Source organism: Anguilla anguilla, chromosome 16 (assembly GCF_013347855.1).
Source record: "Anguilla anguilla isolate fAngAng1 chromosome 16, fAngAng1.pri, whole genome shotgun sequence".
NCBI classification, from domain to species: domain Eukaryota; kingdom Metazoa; phylum Chordata; class Actinopteri; order Anguilliformes; family Anguillidae; genus Anguilla; species Anguilla anguilla.
In genome coordinates, this window is record NC_049216.1 from 16709351 (window position 1) to 16729821 (window position 20471).

General features: G+C 46.3%; 1 protein-coding gene across 1 annotated transcript in view; it reads right to left on the reverse strand.

The window, feature by feature from the left end:
* Positions 1–20236, reverse strand: part of alpk3a (alpha-kinase 3a) — a 21199-nt gene extending 963 nt beyond the window's left edge. The window contains exons 1-15 of the mRNA XM_035396461.1: positions 20147–20236; positions 19512–19772; positions 18109–18147; positions 17469–17590; positions 16513–16630; positions 14332–15802; positions 4537–6835; positions 4114–4261; positions 3420–3547; positions 3273–3308; positions 2879–3153; positions 2164–2252; positions 1535–1752; positions 1367–1415; positions 1–603 (exon numbers count right to left, since the gene is read on the reverse strand). The exon at positions 1–603 is cut by the window's left edge and continues 963 nt beyond it. Of these exons, the coding sequence (XP_035252352.1) occupies positions 264–603; positions 1367–1415; positions 1535–1752; positions 2164–2252; positions 2879–3153; positions 3273–3308; positions 3420–3547; positions 4114–4261; positions 4537–6835; positions 14332–15802; positions 16513–16630; positions 17469–17590; positions 18109–18147; positions 19512–19648 (5469 nt within the window). The 5' untranslated portion in view covers positions 19649–19772; positions 20147–20236 and the 3' untranslated portion in view covers positions 1–263. The remainder of the gene's footprint in view (positions 604–1366; positions 1416–1534; positions 1753–2163; positions 2253–2878; positions 3154–3272; positions 3309–3419; positions 3548–4113; positions 4262–4536; positions 6836–14331; positions 15803–16512; positions 16631–17468; positions 17591–18108; positions 18148–19511; positions 19773–20146) is intronic.
* Between the last annotated feature and the right edge of the window lie 235 nt (positions 20237–20471).

Here is a 20471-nt window from a genome sequence, read left to right on the forward strand (position 1 = left end):
CCCTTTATCTTAAAAAACCCAGAATGTTCTTTGATGGGGAAGACAGCATCTCTCCCAGCCGCAGTTTGGGCCAGGAGACCAGCAGACCAGCTCCTAACTCAAACCAAACTAAATATCCAAAAGAATAAATGTTGTGAGCTCAGCTCAAAGAGAAAGGTATAGTTGTCATAGTAGAGTAACTGCAGTTTCAGTAGTGGCAGTAGCCTCAGTCATGAAGAGGTGATTGATTTTGATGCTTTCAATATCCTTCCTTCAATGCCACATCAGCTTATACTGACCATTTTGGGGGTCTCCACGCTATTATTTTTAACTGCAGGTTTACCGTTCCCTGGTTCAGACGACTTCCTGGTCAACCTGGGGCTGGAGGAGACCTTCCGAGGGGTCTGAGGACTGGTCCCCCCCTTTCTCATCGTCTGGGGGCTGGCCGATCCCTTCCGGTTCAGCATGGGGCTCCTGGAGCCCTTCGTCTTGGTCGGCTGCGTCAGGGAGTCTATGGCCTTGAGCGACTGCAGTCCCAGGAGGGTGCAGTAGCCGTTGCACTGGTGCTGCGCAACAAACTGCTCAAACACCTTGGGTGTGGCTTTGTCCGAGAGGCCCTGGTACCTGCAGCAAAGAAAACCCACTTATATAGAAAACAAAGGAGATAACAGCCACATTTCATTCCATATACCATGGCAGCATAATGTAATGCTTTGGGAATTTGCCTTATAGCTCAGATTGTTCAAATCAAATTTGTGGCCCTGCTGTTGCAAGGTACCTTAAGAGAATTGCTTTGGTTTTTACAAATGGATAGTAAGCTTGCTTAGTTGCTTAGTTGCACTAAATGCCTGGGTTTGTTAAGTTTGCAGATAATGTAATGCAATATACAAAAAAGCCTAGGATGCAGGAGCTACTGTATGTTTTCTTTAGCGTGAATTCATGAGGGGTATTCACAAAGCGTATGGTTTGAAAAAACAGTTGGACTATATGCAAATGAAGGCTAATTAGAGCTGGAAATGATGCTTTGTATGGTTCCTAGCTTTGCCTGCCAATTTAAAAAAAAATATTCTGGCAGACATCTGAGCACTTGCCATCTGAGAATCAGATAACATTGTTCCTTACTGCACCACACAGGCCCCACTCCAAAAACATATTTAAAAACATCCATCATTATCAGCGTTTTGCACATAAATAAATGCACTTTTTGCAGCATCGCTGTGTAATTTGTTCTGACCTCCTAATGGAGCATGGGTAATTATTGGCTTGTGATTAAAGCTTGCTTGGAAAACAAGTCCAGGTGCAATACATGCAGGTGGAATTAACATGCACATGTGGGTGGTGGGTGGGATAAGTGGACGGACGTCCCAAACGATTCTTATTTACAGACCCCTTCAATTTGGTGGCAACTCCGACATTGGTGATCTTCCCATCGACACCTGCAACGCGAAGAGAAAAGATGGGTCATTTCTTCGGGCAGTCAGTCAGATTAGTGTTTTGGCTTTGGAAGGCCATTCTCTCTAAGACCTCCGCATAGCGTTGTGACAGTGGGCCGCACCTTCCAGCTGCGTGAGGAGCAGGTTGCCGTTGGTCCACTGGTGGATCCAGTGCTGGAAGGTGCAGCACATCTGCTCCACCTCGGACCCGGTCCTCACGATCAGCCGCCCTGTGGGGTCCGTCAGGCAGTGCTTCAGGAACACCCCCTTCAGGTCAGCCTCTGCCGTTGTGTAAGGGATGGTGCTCGCGGGCTGGTACATCAGATACAGAGGAATCACCCTGCATTGGCCACCAGTAAATGGGGGGCGGGGGGGGGGGGGGGGGGGAGGACAGCGAGGTGGGGGTCATGGACAGCATGAGAGAGAGAGAAAGAGAGAGGAGAGAGAGAGAGATTTCTTAAATTCTTGAGTTCTGCTCTTGTAGATAGTGTATTTCAAGACATTCCATCAAGTAGTGCTTTACAGAAGTCCGCCAACAAATATATTCAACAATGAGTCTAATGAATCAGCAGTTACAACAGGCAATTTCAATGAACATTTAAGATCTTGATGTGACTTGGCAGGTCATATTAACTTTGTGATCATTGCCTGTAATTTGTCAGAAAGTCAATCTCAGTATTCATAAACTTTACAGATACCGCTGGATCACTGATGCCAAAGTGGTCAGCGCCATCACCGCCAGAGCACTTACTCCAGAACTGAGCCAAAGTTCCCGGCTACCCTGGCCTCTGCCGAGAAGACCTTACAGTACTCCCTTATCATGTTCTGAACTTTACATTCCTGAGGAGAGAGGAGGATGGCGCTCGTAAAAAAACACTTTAAGGAACCGCAAGCTTCAGGAGAAAATGACTGATGGAGTGTTCAAATATTTACATAACTATTATAATGGTAAATACAATATGGTCATACCAAACAAACACAAGATGAACACATTCAAAGAATGACCTCTCCTACTCAAATCTGATGGAGATGGAGATGAGGGGATTTTGACTCTGTGACTGATTAACAGACTAGAATAAATATTTTATTTTAAGTTTGCTTATATAAAAAGAAAGAAAAGTATGCTTTAACTACTTGAATGTGACTAAGATGTGTGTGGTTTGAGTGGATCCTTGATTCAGTATGAGTCAGCAGTGAAAACAGGGTGTTTCTGCATCACAAAGGTATCAAATGCTTCCACAGCTCTGTCTTTTATATATGTTCTTTATAAATGTATTTATTTTGGATTTTAATATTTATTTTAGATAGGGTACGGACTGTGTCCCCTAGAGCAATGAACATAACCTGAATTACTTAAGTAAACATCCATCTGTTTTAATGGATTCTATGTAAAACAAATCTAAGTTGCTTTGAATAAGAGTGTGTGCTAAATGGCAAATTATTACAATGACAGATGCAGTGCTCACCTGCTGGGTGATCTCCAGGTTTCTCTCCACAAGGTTGTGCTCGTCCTTTTTCCCGTAGCTGATGGGGTTCCGCACCTTGAGGATGCAGGTGCTACCCGACTCAAACGCAGGCTCCAGGCCGTATATCACTTTGACCCTGCAGGCCTTGCGCGCGCAGCCGTCCCCGATGTGCGACTCCGTAAGCATGATGCGCCCGAAAAACTTGTTTCCCCAGCGGCCCGGGTCTGCCAGGCCTTTAGTGAAGAGCATAGGGGTCATCTCGATCTCCTGGCCCACTGAAGAGGACACAAGACCCAGAGACACGACCGTCATCAGCCTGAGCCCTGCCAGTGACCGCCATCATCTGAAATGTGATCAACCTTTCAACACCAGTAAACAGGCTGCCAGCTCTTACCTTCTAAATCCGCTCTCAGGAGGGACTCGGAAAGTACTTAAGACAAGGATAGAGACAGAGGTAAAATTAGCTCCAGGCCATGCACTTGAGGATCGGGCTGTTATGAAATTCTAGATGCATGAGTGAACCTGAGAGGTTTTGACCTACTGGTTGCACTGAGGAAGAAGTCTGTGGAGTCCGTTCCGTATTCGTTCTTGATTGAGCAGCTGTAAACACCGCAGTCCATGCTCGAGACGTGGACGATGGCCAGGACCACCGGGCTCTCGTCCCCCGCGCTGGAAAATAAAACACTGTGTAGCTGGGGAGAGGACGGCGTGCGTACATGAGGAATAAAATGCAATGGCTGCATTGGGCCACAAGGGGTCTCCCAAACGCAAACTCGGCTCACCGAGGCAGCACAGGAGAAAAGGCAATACATCCTAAATGAGAAGGGCAGCGATGGTGAAATCAAACAGTGTTATTTTACGCCATCTGATCAGCCGGCCCAAGACTTCACCCCTCCGTGTTACGGCAGCGGTTTCCGCTAGGAACACGGGCCAAATAACTGCCGGGTGAAACGAACGCAATGCAAACAGGTATAATTACAGTTATTTTTCTCCGTCACATTATTGTTTCTTTCATAGTGCAGTGTATTACCTATTGACATTTTTAAACAAATGCATACCATCTTTAAACAAATCATTGTGTTGTAATATTGTAGGTAAGAATACCATTGGATGGAATATTAAGATGATGCCAAAGATGGTGATGACATTTATGATAAACATGAGTCAGGAGTTATAAATGATTATTTTTATTCATATATTTATTTTACAGATGTGGACCTCTGAGGCTACTGTACCTTTTGGTCACCTCTGCTATCTCAGCTTCATCTCTGCACCACTTGATCGTTGAGTCACTGAGCACGTTGAAGAACTGGCAGCACAGCTTAATGTGCCCAACGTTGTCTGGGAAGGGCTCTGCCCTAATCTTGCGGATCACTTGAGGAGCTGGTGGGAGAGGGAGAGTCACCTTCTGACATTTTAACATCTGTCTTCAAGCCTCTGCCATCATATCTGGGTATCCCTGTCTCTAACACAGTGTGTAAGATAAAAGTGCTTGTGTCACCATAAGTCTTTAAAGAGGCTGAACACCCATTCATTTAATGTATGTTTGTCTCTCATTTATGCAAGGATAGATTACTGTTTTTAAGGTACATACAAATTGTATTTTTTAGGTTAACAGAAAATTAAATGAAAGATAAAGGAAGTTTTTTTTTTTTTACCTTTTAAAGGGTCCAACTTGTCCTTCTCTGCTGATTTGGGTTCAGGCTTGATAGTGTCTGCTTCCTTGACTGTCTCCTCAGGGCATTTAGGGACCTCCAGAGTTGTCTTCTTGCGGCCAAGATTAGGGGATCGTCTGGGGAGGGGTGGGGTCTGCTGCCCAGCGGGGAGCTGCAGGAGGGAAGGTCTACGGGACTGGCCAGGTGACGCGTAAGGAGCCTCCTGCTCCTTTTTTGCCAGGGCATCCGTCGAACCCGGAGACACCTCCAGGTCCTCCGTTTTTGATTTGGGGTTGAAGATTTTGCGGCGGGCTCCTAAGGCCAGCTCCTCCGGGGTGGCGGATGGGATGGGGGTCAGGCTGTTCCTCTTTCTTAGTCGGGGGCTGGTCTCACAAGATGACACAGGTGGCGGCAAGGCGTCCCCTGAGGTTTCCTCCCCGGAATGCTTTTCCACCAAAGGGGTACAGTCCACTCGAATGGCAGGAACTGCCAGTGACCCAGAGGCTTCCATGTTAGGAGTGTCAGCGACTAGATCCCTACGTGAGGTGGTGGGACTGAGCAGTGGTGACTCTGGGTTAATGGGATTGTTTTCATTTAAGCCTGACTTGTCGTTTACGTGCTGATCGGTAAAGGTATCGGAAGCCAACTGAGGCTGTTGTTGTTGTTTGTCTGGGTGGGTGGCTATGACATCAGCACACAGAAGGACCTTTTCCAGAGGGGATTCAGACACAATTGAAGGTGTTTTTTTCACGCTTGGTTCGGGTGCGGTGATTCCCTGTGGCATGTCAGAATCATTGGTGGGTGTGGCCTCCTCAACACAATCGGGGGTTGAATTAATCTCTTTTTTTCCTGCTGCAGACAGGGTAACACAGCTGTCCAGGTCACTCATGACCTCTTGCATCAGTGTGGCTACTGAGTCAAGCTCTTTCGCCTCATCTTTAGAGGGCTGATTGTTCTCAGATGAGATATCATCTGAACAGGTGACAGAAATAGGAGGAACTACAAAAGTTGGCACTTTAGGCACCGGCCAGATCGTGATTGATGACTTGACACTGTTATGTTGATGCTGAACGTCAGTCTTACTAAGTCCACTGTTGTCTTTTTTGAAATTGTGTGTGACTGAGGCAGAGTCAGCGGCCATACCTGTGCTAGGCTGACCACAGGAATTCTCATTTGCCATTGCTCTGCCAGGTTTTACTTCTTGGTCTTGCTTACCAGCCTTTGGAATTTCTTTTGGTTGTAAGAGGTCTTTGTTTCTTTCTGTAATCTGCTGAATAGGAGTCACTGGAGTTGTCTTGCCAGTACTCTCTGCCATATCTAATGGTGGATCTTCTGCCGTTGCAGCTTTTAGCAAATTTGACTGCTCAGGGATGGGGGAAGTATTGTCTGCGAAAGGCGCGGGAGGCTCTCTGTTTTTAACCTGCGATTTCAGAAAGGACGTCTTCGAACATGTCCGATCCAACACTTGTGGAACTCCTGGAAGTCGTAATTGAAGTTTGATCACTTCTGGTTTGGTTACAGGGGTGCATATAGCACTTGCGACTCCATCCTTTTGAACATTTCTTAGAACTTCCGGAAAATTCTGCAGCACCTTTTCAGGTTGTGGGCCCTCCAGGAGTTTTACTTGCACAATTATCGGAAGTTCGGTTGATGCGCTGGTGACGCCTTTCTCGCCTCGCCCCCACGGAAGCCCTCCTTTTTCATTTTTATGAGCAGTGTAGATCGGTATCTCTTTCCGCTCAGTCTTGACTTTCTTCCAAGTCAAAGTTGTCGTTTCAGTCACGCCTTTGCCACCCTGCATCGTTGTTTCCTTTTGCGGACGTACGTTAACCAGGATCTCTGCTCTCCCTCTCTCACCCGGCCCTTGCACACAGGGAGCGTTGTTGTCCCGCGATCTCAGGTTACCGGCTGGGATTTCTCCCGCGCCCACGCTAACGCCTCCACATTTCTGCGCTGCACCATCGCTGCGTGGCTCCGCCTGGCCAGGTTTCACCGCGGGCATGACAGGACGCTCGGAGGCGTCCACAAGGCCAGCCGGGCGGTCGAGGCCCGACACACCTGGACCAATTGGATGTTTTTTCTGGCTATTGTCCAAACCGTAGGCGTGAAGCTGCGTGTTCTGCGATGGTGCCCCAGAGGCAGAATGGATGCGGTTATGCAATGTAGATGTGTCATCAGCTTCTGCATTGACTTGCCCTGCTGTAGATGCAGGAGGCCGTATTTCCTGCTTATGTGGGAAGATAGACAGGTCCCTGCCAGAAGACACGTGCTTCCCATTCACCTGCGAACGGTCCACTGTAACCTTGAATCACAAACAAACACAGTTACATCACGATGCTGTAATTAGTCTAGTGTTCCAACTTGTGATGGAATTTCATGACCAACAGACAGCACATCTCTGGCATGTGAAAATACTACATGGAGTTTGCACATTCTAGGCCAGTGGTAACCAACCCTGCTCCTGGAGATCTACCATCCTGTACTGGTTTACAGGCATTTAGCAGACACTCTTATCCAGAGCAACTTACAGTGCATACAGTTATACAGCTGGATATATACTGAAGCAATGCAGGTTAAGTACCTTGCTCAAGGGTACAACGGCAGTGTCCTACCAGGGAATCGAACCTGCGACCTTTAGGTTACAAGTCCAACTCCTTAGCCATTATACTACACTGACGCTACACTGTCCTGTAGGTTTTCACTCCAGTCCAAACAAAGCACACCTCATTCAACAGCTAGAGATCTTGTTGAGCTGCTAATTACTAGAGGTCAGGTGTGCCAAATAAGGGTTGAAATGAAAACTTACAGGATGGTAGATCTCCAGGAAAAGGGTTGGTTACCACTGTTGTAGGTCATGGAAACAGCAGAATGCTATTCCATCTCTTTGCTACTGTTTGTGGAATTTAGAAACATTGTCCAACGTGCAGGTACAACAAGTTCCCAGTGTAATTTTGTATTATTTTCTATGTGTTTTGTTGTGCGTCAGCCTGTGCAAGAGGTACTTAACATGCTGTGCTCTGACAGCAGTCTATGCCTCATATAGACTGAGGAAATGTCAATTAAAGGTGAAACTAAATTATGTACAATTCAAAAAATTTTTTTGCTGGATGGCAACAAACTCCCATTTAACAGCATATATGGAATATCTACCAGGGCTGATATTTATATCACAAGAAGCAATTATAGCACACAATCAACAGAACATATAGTTTGGCTTCTCAAATAAATTAGTGCTTTTCAAATAAGAGGAAGACTTTATGTTTTAAACATGTATATCAAATCTTATCATGCAATAGAGAACTTGCTTAGCAGATTAATCAACGGAACTGACATTCATTCATATGCATCAGTATTTTACTGAAGCAATTCAGATGAAGAGCTTTACATAAATAAGTTTTTCACCATGGATGTGAACCTGCAACCTCAGAGTTAAATACCCAGTTCTGTAACCTCTGCACTGCACAATTTATTTTGTTTGTTTTACAAAAATGTAATGTAATGTACATGTACAAAAGCTCATTGAAGAAAACCTTCCCTGTTCTGAGTTCCTCTTTTTCTCAGCTGAGCTTGAATATTTTTACTGAATGGTCAGACACGCTGAATGTTGCAAATTCATATACTGTACCTGATGCGCTGGGAGAGGTACTTATCTTATTAGTTCAGGAAATACCTTGTTACAGAATGTAGCATAACTGTATAAGCAAATAAAGGAGAAGACATTGTTGTATCTACCGCAAACGCCCACTTCGAGAGGGAAATGAGTCATGACTGTTGATGGATTCATCACAAGGTGATGCAGCAGGACTGAGCAGTGGCTCGGTAATCTCTCTGTAACTGCTCGCTTTCCATCGGTCTTAATTGAGCTCGTGCTTGTGGGGGCTCGGGGCTCGACTGTGGGCTGACGTGACGCTCGTTTGCTGTACACTCAGACTGAAGAGCATGTGGGGAGCGAGCGGCGAGGGAAGGGAGAGCGGCAAAGAGGATGACTGTGCGTATGGTGGCGGGGGTAGGTTTGGGGGTGGGGGGGGGCTGTCTTTTCCCCCTCTCTCCAGCTGCAGGGCTGAGCTTCAACAAACGGCCGTCGGTCGTAATTCTGAGCGGTGTCATGTGGTCACGGGCTAGCTTTTCCCCCCAGCTGCACTTTTGAAGTGTTTGTCGGTCATTTATGTAACCCAATAGCCTGCTGTTGTTTTTGGGTGCCCCCCCCTCCCCCCTATCCAGGTTCCTTCCCCCATGCCATATCCCCTTTCCACACTCTCTCTGTTCTCTAAGCCCCTCCCCTAATCTTAAAAAAAACTTTATTTCTCAGATAATGGAGCACGGGAGGAAAAATAACGGCGCTTTACAATAAACTAGTAATTACAGAGTAAGGTGCAACCTCGTAATCACAAGGGAATGTTTTATTACCCATTTTAGGAGGAGCAGATCCTGGTAAATGGCACTTTTTTTATTTAGGCTTTTCTTCCAGGTCTTGGGTGACACTACATCCATTTTTGCATCATCAATGATCTTGATTTTCAATAAGGCCCTGCCCAAACTGTACAACCAAATCCAACCACCTCCAAGGGAGGAATGCAACAAGCAGTCAAAACAGGGATATTTTTTTGGAAGACGGGATTCATGAGGTGGGAATTATTTCACTAAACAAATGAATGGGAACATGCAGGGGAACATCTAGCTTGTCTGACCATCGAAGAGGCTGGTTTCATGAGGTAGATGAATTCAAAGGTTAGCCGCCTAGTGCTGACGTCCTTTGTGAGTGATTGCCTTTAATGCAGGCGCTGTTGCTGTCGTGACACAGGTGACACTCAAATGCACAAAATTAGCCAGCTATCTATTTAAAGTATCAGTTGCTGCCCAAAGCTAGCTTTTAATAGCTGTTTCCAAGCACATTGACATAGCTATGGGGATGTCAACTGCTGGTACCTCAGACCAGTCAGCTTGGCTCGGTTGTATTTTCAAAACATTTGACTATCACAGATGTGAGATCAAACTGCTTTTGGAACTATCTTCAGACAGGGTTGCGCGAAGGGGTGCTGGTGCCCCATCCAGTTAAAGTGCTGATGCAGCGCAGTGATGTCTGTAATTTGTAAATTTACACCAACTGTGCCAGTGCAAACAGGCCAAAAAAATAGTTTAAAAAGTTTAGTTAAAAAAGAAAAGAACAACATTCAAAAACCAGTTGTCAAATGAGATTTGAGTTTGTAAAGACACAGGCTCAAGCCTGGCATTCAGTGCAGCTTGAGCTCCTGAGAAGGTTACACTCATTTGGCAGAAAGAGAGCGAGAGAGAGGGAGAGAGAGAGAGAGGAACTCTCAAGAAAAGTACAAGGATTTTGTGACGTTGGCCACGCCCTCCTGCATAACACACCCCCATAGGCACCTGCATTTCAGACCAAACCACAGGAGAAAAGAGTGGGCGTACTGTTAAGACAAGGGAGATGGATGTCTCCGTGGTCAGACGGTACTCTCGTTTTACAGCATTCAGCCAATCAGCATTCATCTGGGTCACTCCTGCGATTTACCCGACTGTGGGAAAAACATTGTTCACACATTTCTTAGTGTTATTTTCCAGACCAGCCACAAGAAGTGGAAACATGCCTCAAACATGCCTCAATATGTAAAAAATCATTATGGGGGCACACCTACATGGGGAACGTACACAGTACAATATCCTGTGATAAGTCAACTCAAATTGTTTAAATAAGTTGAAATAAAATTTTACTCTAACGTTGAGTTGATTTGAAATGTCCATTTCAAAAAGTTTTTTTTCCCCACTGAAGACTATCATCAGTGTAACAGTATTGTGATTGCTATGAGATGTTCCATGACAGTTTCCTCTATTTATGCAACAAAAATAAAAAATGTTTCATTCACTATGAAGACAGAACTGAAACAGGCGTCCTCTGATAGATGCCCAGTAGCATAATTCATAATTCAATTCATCTACTTCCGTAGATAAAAACAGCTCTCTTTCCACAGCGTCAATATACGGAAATGGTTTAATTCTAAAAAATATATATATACCACGCAAAGACCACAGTTCTTATTTTACAGAAGGCCACAAGTCACGTGTTAGTCTGCTCAAAGTGTTACTCACATACTGAGTTCCTCTCCTTCATCAAGAGCTGTGGCTGAAGTTAACAAGGCACAACAGGAACTCAAGTTGCAGTTCCATTTTAAGGAGAAAGAAGAAGCAAAAACATTGCAGGTGTGAAATGTATGTGCGAACTTGAAGTTCAAGCTTAAAGTGTATTGCCTACGTTCTGTATTAACCACAGAATGAACAAAGACGGCTGCATGACTAGAACTTCTGAAATGAACACTGTGTAGCACATCATGCTAACATTACAAAGGGGAAGACGGCTGAGTGCCTGATAACTCAGAAGAGCCTTTTGTCCTTTTTCTGTGAGACAGAAATGACCGCAGACAATGTGGAGAAGGTAACACAGGGCGCACATTCATAGACTTCATAGTTAAACTGAACTTGCAAAAGCAAGCCTGTCTGTCCTCATATTCAGACAGTGAGAGAGCCAAGAAAGATAAAAAAACAGAGAAGGGTTTAAAGCTCAGAAGCTAAATCAAACCTCGGCCTGAACATTTGTATGAGGCATAACAGTCAGCTGCCCTGAAGGCTGTGCCATCTGTGTGTGGCTTTGCAAAAGAACATTCAACCTGGCCAGGGTGAAAAGTTGCTTAAAAGCACTTGACAACGCATCCAAAATATTATTCAGAAATGTTTTATGTCTGTGTAGTTCTCACATTAGAGACTGTAACAAGGCTTCACACAGAGATTCACGCTGGAATGAGGTGACAGCAGAATGACAACAGAGTGACTGAACTATCAATCTGCTGCACAAACACACAGATAAATCCTACGCCATACTGAGAGGCGCGAAGTCAGAGTTGCCAGCAATGCTGGAGTAGCCAGGAGCCTCCTGGAATTCCCCTTGGCTTCCCAGTAGTTTTTTTCTGTTGCAAGATATAGCAAAAAAAACTGATAATGATCAGAAACGTTGGCACGTTATTTCGAGAACAGGCAGATATGGCCCCTGTTTGGTGGGACTTGGCACCCCTAGGTCAGAGAGAGCAGTAAAATACCAGAACGTGTGATTTATTATCACGGCCAGTCTCTTTACACTCAGTAGAACGTTCTGGAGAGATGGATTGTGGCCTGGTCTAAACTGGCAGTAGGACAGTCGCTGCGCTGTGGGATGTGTGGAATGCGGACTATGCGGCGAGGAGTGGAGCTGATCCCAGGCTTGGCCGACAGCTCAAGCCTGCACTCACAGCAGTCACAATGTACACAGAGAGAGGAGAACCTCTTCCACAGTCACAGTGTCACAGAGAGAGGAGAACCTCTTCCACAGTCACAGTGTCACAGAGAGAGGAGTACTGCTTAACACAGTCACAGTGTCACAGAGAGAGGAGTACTGCTTAGCACAGTCACAGTGTCACAGAGAGAGGAGTACTGCTTAGCACAGTCACAGTGTCACAGAGAGAGGAGTACTGCTTTCCACAATCACAGTGTCACAGAGAGAGGAGTACTGCTTTCCACAATCACAGTGTCACAGAGAGAGGAGTACTGCTTTCCACAATCACAGTGTCACAGAGAGAGGAGTACTGCTTTCCACAGTCACAGTGTCACAGAGAGAGGAGTACTGCTTAGCACAGTCACAGTGTCACAGAGAGAGGAGTACTGCTTAGCACAGTCACAGTGTCACAGAGAGAGGAGTACTGCTTAGCACAGTCACAGTGTCACAGAGAGAGGAGTACTGCTTTCCACAATCACAGTGTCACAGAGAGAGGAGTACTGCTTTCCACAGTCACAGTGTCACAGAGAGAGGAGTACTGCTTTCCACAGTCACAGTGTCACAGAGAGAGGAGTACTGCTTTCCACAATCACAGTGTCACAGAGAGAGGAGTACCGCTTTCCACAGTCACAGTGTCACAGAGAGAGGAGTACTGCTTTCCACAATCACAGTGTCACAGAGAGAGGAGTACTGCTTTCCACAGTCACAGTGTCACAGAGAGAGGAGTACTGCTTTCCACAGTCACAGTGTCACAGAGAGAGGAGTACTGCTTTCCACAGTCACAGTGTCACAGAGAGAGGAGTACTGCTTTCCACAGTCACAGTGTCACAGAGAGAGGAGTACCGCTTTCCACAGTCACAGTGTCACAGAGAGAGGAGTACTGCTTAACACAGTCACAGTGTCACAGAGAGAGGAGTACTGCTTAGCGCAGTCACAGTGTCACAGAGAGAGGAGTACTGCTTTCCACAATCACAGTGTCACAGAGAGGAGTACTCACTTTCCAGTCACAGCGTGGGTTGCACACACTGCAAGCGCTCAGGAGTGCTGTACTGAGCTTGGCTGGTTGTAATAGAAAACAAAATAGGTTTCGCAATTTCTGTCTGTGTCTCAGCCTTTCGTTATGACAGGAAGAAAACTCCTGTCATTTAGTTTAGAAAAACAAGTACTTTGAAGTGATTTCATTTAGGAATCTGGGCCAAAGTTGAAGTCAGCAACTTCTTCAATCTTCCAAACCAAACTGGTTTTGTTTCAGTTTGACTACAAACACGCCTAAAGTGTGATTCAGGCAAGGTAACTGATTCTGGCTTTGCGGAGGAAAGGAGGATGTCCATACACCAGGTAATGACTGCAGCTGTCCACAGTTACACCATTTTTTGGATAACCCCTCTCCAAGAAAAAAAAAATATTGAAAAATGTCATCGTTGCTTAATTTGCATCTTTCTTCTGTGGAAGTGGAGGAATTTTATGGAAATGGTCCCTAAGGCAGTACCTGGGAGTGAACTTTCATTCTGCGGAATGTTACTGTGGGCTGCTGGATAGCAGGAGGAGCTATCCAGCAGCCCACAGTAACATGCCACAGAATTCAGTGTCTAATACTGAATACGGACTGTGCCAGAAATGATAGTGACTGGCAGCCTCAAAGGTGCCACATAACTGACTGTAGTGTCACACAGGAAAGCACAGCTTCATTCCGTCGTCTGGGTGTTCCTCACCCCTTCGGATCGCCAGTGGCAGCTGTGTGTGATGTGTGCTCATAGGTGGACGTGTGCTGGTCTGCCCATGGTGCTGGTTTGCAGACATTCCACTCGGAGTAAAACTGGCCATTCCAAATGGCAAGAAAATAAAACCAATTCTGTCATAAAAATTGGTTGAAACTTGGCTTTCAAGCCTTCAAACCTCAAAGGCAATCCTTCTAATTTAATGGGCATTGTTGCCATGGTAAAATTACTATCTGTGGAAGCTTCATCATAACTGTAACCCTAAAATATTGCCCACTCTGGGGTGTTCCTTGGATTTCATTTTATTTTTGGAGCTAATGCGTGATGTACTGCAGCTGCATTCTGTTTGGACTTGTCATCCTTTGGACGTGTCATCGTATTACACGCCGTTTCATCACGCGCATCTCTCCTATTAGCTGCTGTTTGTCATTTCTCCTGAGTGGGTGACGCAGTTGATGCTGCATTCTTGCCTGAAACCTGACTGGGGAAATAGTGTCAGAAATGACTCACACTTGGCCTCTGTCTGATAACAACTGACGCCTTCAGGCCCATGGTCGAGTGTATGAAATTTCTCTGGCAACCATTTTAGATATTTTGCTTTGAGTTTCCTTCCTGTGCCAGTTCTGTGTCCTCTGAGGCTAAGTGAGCGTGAGAGTGAGAGTGAGAGTGAGAATGCACTTCTGGAGAAAGCCTCATGGGCCCAACTGTGGTAACGAGAGGGGGCGAGAGGTGACAGGAAGTTCACGTTCCAAACCGCAGCGTACTCACCTTAGTCTCTGGCGGTGGCCGATGCATGCGTGCGGCCTCAGGGCTCTTACTCCAATCAGACGCGGGCGGTTCAACGCGCTCGTGCGGGTGCAGGGGCGGGGCGGTCCGATTGTCTTCCCCCGCCCCAGCCGGCAGAGGGGGCGCGGTCCTGACCGTAACTCCTGCCGTGGGGCCCCCTGAGGCCACTCTCGGCTCTGGCGCACGGCAGCCCGGGGGCTCAGGAGCTGTTTTTGGCAGGGGGGGGCCTTTTCCGCGCTGGTCCACTGAAGGCGGCGCCCCGTCCGCCTCTGCGGGCTCTGGCCGTGGGGCGGGGATTTGAGTTCTGCCGCCAGCCTCCCGCCGGCGGGTTTGTGGCGGTTCTGAGGGAGGGAGCTGCGGGCTGGCGGTGGGGGTGCCCCTTCCCTCCACCTTCACGCCGCAAACAGGAGGAGGGTCTACGCCGTTCGCCGCCGCTGCAGCCGGGTCCTCGTTCTTGCTCTTGTTCCGAAAGAACATGTCCCTGAGGGAGAAGAACATGGAGGCCAGCGTGCTGGGCGACTCAGGCCCCTTCAGTCCCGTCGTTTCTGGCGACACCCTCACCACCGGGACGGTGACCCCCAGCGGCCCCCGCCCCGGCGCTCCTCTGTTTTTGGCGGTTTCTTTCTCCCTGGCCACCTGGCGGCCGGCGACGGGCTCCGGCTTCGAAGCGTCCTCCAGCGGCACGCCGTTCTGCTGGGGCCCGGGCGGCTCCGGTTTGGAGCATCTGGTGAGGTACCGCGCCAGGCTCATCTCTTCCTCCCCTGCTGGTTTCTCTTCACTGGAGCCACTCGGCCCCGAGCCGCCGTCACCACCGCTGCTGCCCCCTGCTGGCTCGACACTGTCGGCCCTGTTTGTCTTTATCGCCTTATTGGCGAGGGCGTCTTTGGCCGCAGGCCTCGTGGTGATTATCTCCACTTTATTGCCGAAGTACAGGAACGCCGGCTTGCCGTTCTCCTTGACGGGCTCCGGGTGAGCGGCAAACCCGTTGGCGACGGGAGTCTTTGCAGTCACGGCCGGCCGCTCCACTAGCTGCACGACAGGCCGCTCCACTGGCTTGGTCTCTGGGACGAGTGGCTTGGTCTCCGGAGCGACTGGCTTGGTCTCCGGGGCGACTGGCTTGGTCTCCAGGGCGGGTGGCTTGGTTTCCGGCTCGAAGGCTGGGGAGGGTGTGGGGCCGGGCTCGCTGGGGGACCTGACCAACCGCGGCCTCCGGGCAGGGGCGATGACACGCGGTTGCTCGGCGACGGCGGCACGTGCGCTCTCCCCGCCCCGACGGCGGCTCTGCTCCAGGTCTCTCCTCTTGCTGTCGGCTTTCTGCTTCAGCTTGGCGAAGAAGCGCTGGTGGATCATGAACTCGTTCATGGCGCCCACCTCCAGCACGCCCGAGCAGGACACGATGCCCTTGCTGTTCCGGGCCGAGGCCTGGTAAATGGCAGCATCCTCCTGGGTGCAGCTGGAACAAGAGCAGAGCATGAGGACTGTGTGTGTTTGTGTGTGTGTGTGTCTATGTGTGTGTATGTGTCTATGTTGTGTGTGTGTGTGTGTGTGCGCGTGTGTGTGTCTATGTGTGTGTGTGTGTGTGTGTGTGTGTGTGTCTATGTGTGTGTATGTGTGTGTGTGTGCATGTGTGTGTGTGTGTGTGTTTGTGTGTGTGTGTGTGTGTGTGTGAGTGCGTAGGGGTGTCTATGTGTATGTGTGTGTGTGTGTGTGTCTATGTGTGTGTGTGTGTGGTGTGGGTGAGTGTGTGTGTGGTGTGTGTATGTGTGTGAGTGTGTGTAGTGTGTGTGTGTGAGTGTATGTGTGTGCCTGCATGTGTGCACATGTGAGTGCGTGTGTGCTCAGAGAACATTTCAACATCTTTTTAACAAGTCTGTAAAGTTTCAGATTCATATCATAAATCATGTCATGTTATATCACATCATGTCATAAATCCATGGTTATTAAACAGTACCCTGTTCCGAGACCATGAGATGCTGGAATCGGTTCTTTGCACACTGATGATCACGCACCAAACATACATCCGAATCCTCATGCTCAACAGGTGCCACTAATTAGCAGTATCAATGCTGTCAAATTTTCCATAGCTGAGTTTATGCATTTAAATTTGTGATGCTGAATAATACAATCAAATTTTTTGAATAGCATTGCTGATGTGGTACATACTTGTATATGTGGAGTGTATGCGTTTTTCCATTGCTGAATATTTCATATTTGGGAAGGCCGCAGTATCTGTCCATTTCCATATCATCTTTGTACCAGGTCACTTCAGGTGTTGGGTTACCTGGAGAGAAACAGCCGCACTGATGGTAAACTGATGGTAAACCTTACAAAAAAGAAGTTTATAAATGTATGTCTTAAGTAGACTTTTTTCTGAAAACTTATAAAAGATAAAATACCTAAAGTATGCCAATTTGGTTCGTAGTTCTAGGAAATACTTTAAGTATACTTATAATTTTGTTGCTTTTTTATTCAGTTATGTAAAGAAAAGCATATTTTATACTAAAACATAAACTTGATGTACTTAAGCATACTTTAAAAAGATTAACTTTTACACAGGAACAACAGGACAACCACTGCTTGTCTCTTTTTTTCCAGGGAAAGACTGACTCATCAGAAAACTGTTAGCAAAGGTCATAGTTAAGGAAAAGCATATGGTTGCGGCTCGCAAAATGATGTTGTTAAAAATATTGCATCGTCACCCCATGTGCGGGAATTTCAGCCAATGTGATTGCTTCATGTTGATACATTCCAGTGGTCACAAAAGACTTGGCTTTCATAGACATTTTGATTCAAGTAACTTGCCTCCAAGTCACAAGTACTGTTATAATCCTTTCCTGATTGCAATTTCCCCTTTATCACCAACAGTTTCTCTTTCATCTTTGCACTGTTGGATTAGCACTAATAACTAGTCAGCACTTTTTAGTCTCCACATACGAAATTAAATACACAGGCATTTCTACATAGCAAACGCACAAATTGGCCTATTGCAACAATTTAGTTTGTACATTGAGACTACCACTAAGGAATACGAAATGAACGGATATAAAAGCCCACGCACGCACACACACACACACACACACACACACATGCTCAGAGTACATATACCGTGGGGACTGTACCTGAAACTACGCAGGTGAACTTTGCATTACAGGACTCTGACACTGCCTTGGATTTTAAGGTGGTCTCAAACGAAGGCTGGGTCTCCACTGCCAGCTGAGCCATCACGCTACACAATGTGCTTCTGGAAAACATTTGCCAACCTTAACATGTCAGCTCTCTGAACAAATATATTCTCAGCACACTCAGCTCTCAAACACCGTATTACATCTCTGGGTCAACACTGTCTCCTCTGTTTTAGTTCAGTAGGGTCACGTGGGTAGTTATACTTTTGGTGTATAAATTAAAATGTGAGAACATACTTTGAACTCAAACAAACAAATGGTGCAGAATAATTGTTATTGCGTTATAATTAATATTCAAACCAGTCTTTTGCTGTGAAAAGAGAAGGATAGTTAATTCACTATTAGTGGTTCAAGAGACACAATATTGCTTAGTAAATCTTACATTCATTACATGTTTTGAGTTCCTTTAATTATTTACTTTGTAAGAAGAAAAATGTGAACTGTGCTGTGCTGGGGGGAAAGGTGGGGGGCTGGGGGGGTCGGGGGGAGGCGGGGTGGGTGGTGGTGTGCACTGCAGTCTTTTTGGTTTAGTATGGATCAGAGGTTAGCTTGACCTTATATTTTAAGAGTAGATTACCTTGATGGCCTGTGGTGACATTGTCTATGACTGTGGTAGCTACACAGAGATAGAGCAGATAGGAGCAGCTTGTCAGGTGTTGGGACCTGGACCGTTCCAGTTTGGCCAACCTGTATCTTTCCAGCCCTACTGCCACCTGCACTTTACTCAACGGTATTATCAAGGCAGAGACGGATCAACATTTCATTTTAACATTTTAAACGTGCCTTCCACAGAGATTCAGTCAAGAATACATCTTGATTTTTATTTGCTGCTCATTAATAACATGGGATTTTGAATTTCTGAGCTCAAGGAGATCATTTTTCACATGATGACACTTGTCCACAGGCTTTCTGCCTCTTTCTTGTGTTACTGTAGGAGCGTAAATAAAGGCCTTCATACCCACTTGTGTACATTTCCATGCTATACATAGAGCAACGGAATGTTGGAGAGTTTCAAAAGTGAGCCCGTGAATATCTTGCAGTGTACTTACAGTACGTGACCTGCCTTAAAGAGTGACATCATACATTGTTGTTTAGGGACAAATGAGGTGAAGTGGTTTGTACTCATTGAACTTCTACATTCACTCTGCCTGTGTTCTTTCTCTGCCCTTCCCCCTAATCCGGACCCTAACCCCCAACCTCAGCCCCACCCTTTCAGCCCTAAGTCACAATCCTTAACCTCACCCCTAGCCTAAATCTGACCCAATTAAAAAATAACCTTTTATGCAATCGCACTTACACAACAATGTGAATATTCATTGCAATTAGGATAATCCTGCTTGCTGTCATATAGTACACACATTTTTAACTACAGTGAAATTTCAAACATGGGTGTCTCCTTTTTTACCAAATATATCTGCTTGACTACAGCTGCATGCCAATAACTAATTATACAGAAGAGGGCAGTCAGGACAAATGTAAGCTGTTTATTTTGCAGAAACATGATGCTCTCTTGCTCTCTGTTGAGAAACATTAAGGAGAGTCTGTTTTTTCCATTACCTGCTTTTACACATGTGTTTTGTATACTGTACATATACAAAATGCATGTAAAATTCAATGTTGCTTCATTAACAAAGATTAAATGTGTGTCAGTTTTTTTCAGTCATAGAGTGTTCCGTTTTAAAAACCATAAGTAACAATATTGGAACATTGGAAAAATTCTATTTGTAAATGAATAATAGGTTTTCCGAAACCTTTGGAAAGGTTGTTGACGCCCCAATACAAGGCACCCAAGTCCTTGCAGGTCAGATCCATGAATGCTTACCCATGTGCAGTTTTAATAGAACCATCCATGAGCATTTTACTACGGAACATCCAGTGCCTGTGGAATCTACGGAAGTCCCATGATGGCTGTGTCTACCTATGCCCAGTGCCGCAGTGGGGCTGAGGCAGACAGAGGGGGAGGGACCGGGGTGTCCGTACCTGGTGTCCGTCCGCATGTTGAACGGGTAACCGCGACCGTCAGCTCTGCCGCTCGGCGCGGCGATGACATCCCCATTAAAGCTGCCGTACCTCCCGCTTCCGGAGAAAGAACGGAGCAGGGGCCTCCTGGAGCTCATTTTCCAAACAAACGACTGAATCCCACAAAAATTTCACTCAGGGGCCTGTGAGACGTCTTCCTGAACAGCAAAATAAAGCCCCCGCTTGTCCTCAGTGTACAATCACAAAGGGAAGCAGCAATTCCTGTTACACAGACAGTGACACAGAGAGAGTGTACGAGCAAATTAGGAAAATGATAATGAATACAACAAAAGACAAAGATTCAAAAGTAAAGCAATCTCTAACACACAGCATATTGTAATAAGTTTCCATTTAGAAAGCAACTCATACTCAAGCATTATCCTGAAATGTTTCACTGAAGCCAGCTGAGCAGTTTCATCAGGGAAAAAACTATAAATAGAAGAGTTGCCAACAAACAAACAAAAGCCACATTTTTACAACCGAATTGGAATGGACCATAAAATTTAGTTCTTTCACTTGTTTGTACTGAGGTGTAAAACTTGTGCTAAAGAAAACAGTGTGTCATTATTTGAAAAATAAGCACACAATAAGCTCACCAATCATGAGTCTTGGTGTCCTTTGGAGGTGTCCCAGTGCACGGCACTGCAATTGTCAGTCCAACATGAGCATGTGCTACTGGAGGTGTGGGGGTGTTGGGAGATAGAGGGTAGGGTTGGGGACACTATTTATAGCGGACCCACAAATAGGCACAAGTGTACATCACATATTCCCAAACTGGCCCTCAGACTCATGTCTGCAGCTAGGTGCACCTTGATTAATCCCCTGTGGGAAAAAAAGACATAATTGTCAAAATAAAAAAAGAAAAACAATCGGACAGAGGACAAAATAAGTTTATTTTGGAAAAGTGCTGTAGAAGCTCAA